Here is a 5,384-nt window from a genome sequence, read left to right as displayed (position 1 = left end):
AATATTTCAAGGCAAAACCGAACGCCAACTTTTCATTTCGAAGGGCGAAGGATTTGGTCCGGGGCTCGGTAAGTTCACATGTACTACTTTCGCTTTCACCAGCTTGGTACCCACACTCGTACATCAACATTTTATTGCACTTATATGAGCTGATAATAAAATTCCAATACGCACCAAAGGAAATAAAAATACTTACGCAAGACAAACAAGACGCACAATGGGGTGAACCCACTTCCGGTGTTGGGGGGGATGGCAGAATCAATTCGAGAAGGAGCTCACGGCCGTCGCCACCTCCCAGGAAACCAAAAACCCAACTAAGAGCCTCTAAATAGATGAGCGTAAGGAGTCGCAGCCGGGGAATGAAGGCCAAAAGGCTCCTCCGCCGCCCACCATCCACCACTCGTCATACTCTAATGGGTACTCAGTCAGACAATCCTGGAGTCGGAGGCGCACTCGGATTCGGATTCGGATCCATAGACACAGACACAGACAGAGGCGGGAAAATAAATGAGGATGGGAGCGAACTTCAGTCCGCCATTTCCTCATCCAAATGGCCAAGTACACTGCCGGAAAAAGGGGTGTTCATATCCATCACAATGAGGCATAGATCGCATAGATCCTAGAGGGTTATAAATAGAAACCAATACTGAAATTTGCTAAGAAATAGCTTTCCAAATCTAACTGTGTTTGATATAGCTTTGTTCTATGCTCTATGTTTTGCATAATATCTATGGAGTCTATCATGTGATTATGATAGTTTGTATATTATTTTTGACCAGCATTTTTTAATAATACGAGCCATATTTGTAGCGTATATAAGTCCTTAAAAACGTTATATATGCATTATATATTATGTCTGGAGCGATAGTCATCAACAATTTCTTTCAATGCCGCCCAGGCCGATAGCCAATTTCGTGTGCGCCCGCAGAGGCATCATTGTCTTGGAGCAGTGTCTTGGCCAGGCCATAAATACAAATGTAAAAAGGGCAACCAGAGGCGACCCCTGACCCCCTGCCCCATCTGCTAGTTGGAATTCCCGGCCTCATCCTGGGTGTGCGCAAAGTTGTTTCATTCGATTGTGTGTCTTCGGCTGCCCGAGAGTTGTGTGCTCTATGTCCATAACTAATTCGAACTAAATGATGTACTAAAGTGTTGAGGGAACACGGATACTCGTGCCCAGAGCAATGTACACCAAGATACCAGAACAACAGGACACGAGGAAGCAGGGAGGGAGCGGATGGAATGTTTTGCGTCTGGGGGCGATATCTTATCGTTACACACACTGGGTGGCGATAATTGACAGACCATTAACGTTTGGATTGCAAAAGCCAAAGTGAAGCCACGGGGACGGAGGAAATTTGTTGGCCCCATCGTTAGAGGCCATATGCCAGGCTCGATGACCAGGGAACTGTGTGATTTGCGAATGGGACTTGTAGTCAGAAGTTCGCTGATCGGAATTCAAGACCAGGATGCCGTGGAAACTTACAAAAATTAAAGAGGCGTTCCGACTCGAGCAAAGTCTCGATAAGGGACCCAGTAGGACCAGCCCAGCCCAGCCAATCAGTTAAATCAGTTGGGCTATTTCCCACTGTAGCTGCTGCTCCTCTTCGTCCTGCCACCACCACCACCACCACTACGGCCTAACATCTGACCCGGAATGGAATTCTGGCAACCGGAAGCTCAACGGACCAGAGTCAAAATCGAAAAATATGCACACGACCAGAAATAGTTTAAATACAAGGCCGAATATTAAAATGTGTAAGGACTCAGGACGCAGGACGCAGGACCCAGGACCTCAGGCGATGGGGTTAGTGCAATCAAGCATGCCTTCTCAGTGGATTACTGTCCCATCCCGAGCTGCTGCCGTTCCAACTTCACGGTCAATGACTTTTTAGCCTTCTGGCCAGCGGAAAATGAAAGAGGAGCACTGAGTGCCCAGCCATAAACTCAAAATAAATGCACTCCCATAGATACAGGCCCAAAATATTTTCTATCTTTCGGTACATTTGCTTAGCTGGTAAACAAGGATTTAATATAATTTAATATTTGATTGTAGTTTTAAGCCTCTTTAGATGTAAACTATTATTAATATGCTTAGGTATTACTCCTGGCTTTTACTTAAGTGAGTGGAAGCTCTTACAATACTATTATTTTACTGTCATTCGATGCTTTTCCTGGTTGGTTGTCGTCATGATCGATTGATTGGGAAAACGTCCTTGAAAAGGTATATTGTTCTCAATAAACTCGGTGGCTCCATCCTTTTGTCCTTATGCTTCATCGAGTTGCTTAGTTTCTTTGATCCTTGGCTCCGGCATGTCCCTTTTTTGATGAGATATTAAATTATGCATTGCACCAGATCAATGAATCGTTACATTTTTGAGGCATGTGTAATGGTATTTTGAAATAGTTCGAGACCCCAAGTTTCACCCCCAGAAAAAGCTATCACAGCCAGCTATGCGATTAGCTTTGTTCCAAAGTCAAAGGTATAGTCTGAATGTTTTTTAATCAAGTACGAGTGTGAGTCGGAATACCCTGAGAATTATTCAAGTCATAAATACAGACCATGATGGTGGAGTTCGCCTTTGATATCAAGCACCTCTTTCCGCAGTCGATCATCCGGGTGCAGGCGCACTCGCTAAGTCCCGAAGTCGCCCAATGTAGACCTTACCCCCAAACGAATCGGGGACAACAGCCGAGGAGCAGCTGCCGGCTTAGCGAAATCATAAACGTCATGGGCAAGTTGTCAGCGGACGCCCAGGGGCTCTGCCATGCAGTGACCTCCGCCGACAAGTTGGCTCCCGACCAGGTGGTATATCTAATGGCGGACAAAGCGGCGGGACACTGGGAAATCACCGGGCTGCTTAAGGTCGGCACCAAGGACCTCTTTGTCTTCGACCAGGGGGGCTGCTACCGACGGTTCAATAAAACGCCAGCCATTCTGGATTTTTATGTCCACGAGAGTCGCCAGCGCTGCGGCCAGGGCAAGCTGCTCTTCGAATGGATGCTGGAGAAGCAGGGCTGGTCAGCGCAGAAGTGCTCCGTAGACCGACCGTCCAATAAGATGCTGGCCTTCATGGCCAAGCACTACGACCTGGTCCGCACCATTCCGCAGGGCAACAATTTTGTGCTCTACGAAGGCTTCTTCGATGATCCCATCACCACGAGCAAATCTGCAAGCGGGCTTCAGGCGACCGGCAGTATCCGCAACCAGAGCCAGGGTCACTTCAAGCGCCAGGAACATGAGCAGGCGCAGGACTAGAAAACCGTGTCAGGAACATCGCTCAGGAACATCGCTCTATCGACGTCGCTGGAATTCACCACTCACACTCGCCAGTATGCAATGAGGTCTCCGGCGGCAGAAGATTCTAACACTAGAGCAGTCGCACATAGTTCGATTTCATTCGTGGCACTTATCGATCACAAAATTAGTAATTCGGTTTAAAAAATCTTAAAGTTATTAAATTTATATCCCACACCACCACTTTTTAGGCAACTGATAATGCTAATCTTACTTGAAGCTTGTGTTGAGAAAACATACTGTATGCTATCGCTGATGCCCATTACCGATAAAATCGATACATTCGATTTAAACTTATTCCAATTCAATTTCCCTTATTGAAAATAAAAAATGCATGCATGATCTTAGTATTAAATTAAAATTAAATCTTCAAAACACAAGAAAGCAATACTGCCATAGATCTCGTTCAATAACCAAAAGGCAATACTAGCGATGCCGAATTCAGTCATCATCGATAATATCAACCATCATCGATAATTTCGATATATGTATGCCAGTCTATCACTTAATCGGAATAATCCACAATGGCTCAGGTGGCAGAGGGGGCGCGGATTGAAAACCCAATTCAATTTTGAGTTTCAGACTGATTGGCAAATGACCAGACGCTCTACGGCAATTCAAACGCCAGCAGGCCAACGGAATCCTGTCGAAATCCGCAACCCTGTCCCGCCTTTCACCCACAAAATTTGCTTGTATTTGCATAGTTTAATTTTCATTTAACTTTTATTTGCCGTCACGTCGCCAGAAATAGCCAAAAATGGCCAAATATGCAAAATACCCGTCCAATGATTGCCGCTGTTGATTTTCGTTGGCTGTATGTAGGCCGTGTTGTTTGGCTTTGTTGATTCGTTTGCATTGCCATAATATTTAATGGGCAGTCAAAAGTTGATGGGGGCCCAGGTCCAGCGATGGCAGAGGAAACTGTCCCGACTTTGGCCAAAACTGGTTGCCGGCAGTTATTATGTCGCATCAATTGAGCAAAGTGTCCGCACATGCGGGGCAAACAAATTTAAAGAGCGCCAATCCAGTGGATACCCATTGACGGCACATTGACGGGGGTAGCTAGAAACTGGAATCCCCTAGCATCCTGGCTATATGCCTGCTTGGCTATATACATGGCAAGCATACATATATAGTCGTAGACCATTGGCATTGGGCAAATGATACCGAAGAAACAATAGCGGTCCGCAGAAATCCAAATGAAATTCACTTTAACCAAAGCACACACACTGGCCACCACGGCGACACACACACTAATGCGCACCACACACAAATACGCACGCACACAGACAGACAGAAGGAAGCTGTGGCCCAAAACACAGTGGTGCAAATATTAAAATTCAGCATTTCTGTCACGTGTCAAATGCCATTTATGCGCTTCGTGATCGCACGCGGCTCTCAGCTAGGAAACCCCCAGATGTCGAGCAAAAAAGGGGTGTCACTGGGCTAGGAAAAACGGGGGAGGTGGTGGGGGGGAGTGGGGCCGAGATCCACCTCCAACCACCCGACGGCTGAACGAAATTAATGTCTTTCAATCGGGGGTTTCAAGTTTCCCGCCCAAATAGCCCAAAATAGCAATTCAAATGGGGATTTTTTGGTATGTAAATAAATTCATAAATATTTAGGCAGCTTAGGCCAGCATAGCTAATTATACAATGATAATATACTTATAATTGATAATATAATAATAATAGAAACAAAATAAACTAACGGATTCCGTTTATAAAAGATGTGCCATTTTTCGCGGATCACCTGCGACTAGAGTTTTGTGAGAAACAGACGCGATTTTAATTGAGTGCTAGTTTTTAAGAAAATGTTAAGTATATCGAGTTTAATTCATTAATCTAGGTAATTCCAGGTAATGGATTCATTTTACAAGCAACAACACAATATTACTCATAGAAGCGATAATTTAAGTTAAATTGTTGTAATACATTGTTATAAACATTACTAACATATTTATACGCGTTACTCGTAGAGTGGAAGGGTATACTAGATACGTTGATACGTATGTAACAGGCAGAAGGAATCGTTTCCGACCATATAAAGTATATATATTCTGATCAGGATCGATAGTCGAGTCGAT

At 44.8% G+C, this 5,384-nt stretch overlaps 1 protein-coding gene across 1 annotated transcript; it reads left to right on the top strand.

The window, feature by feature from the left end:
- The first annotated feature begins 2,469 nt into the window (after positions 1 to 2,469).
- On the top strand, positions 2,470 to 3,633 carry LOC117147554 (alpha-tubulin N-acetyltransferase 2). Its single transcript, XM_033314496.1, has one exon. The coding sequence runs from the start codon at positions 2,564 to 2,566 to the stop codon at positions 3,257 to 3,259; it is 696 nt and encodes a 231-aa protein (XP_033170387.1). The 5' UTR covers positions 2,470 to 2,563; the 3' UTR covers positions 3,260 to 3,633.
- Positions 3,634 to 5,384: the final 1,751 nt, after the last annotated feature.

The sequence above is a fragment of the Drosophila mauritiana genome, chromosome X (genome assembly GCF_004382145.1).
Source record: "Drosophila mauritiana strain mau12 chromosome X, ASM438214v1, whole genome shotgun sequence".
In the NCBI taxonomy this organism is placed as follows: Eukaryota; Metazoa; Arthropoda; class Insecta; order Diptera; family Drosophilidae; genus Drosophila; species Drosophila mauritiana.
The sequence above is the reverse complement of the archived record's forward strand: the minus strand, read 5'-3'. Positions and strand labels throughout refer to the sequence as shown.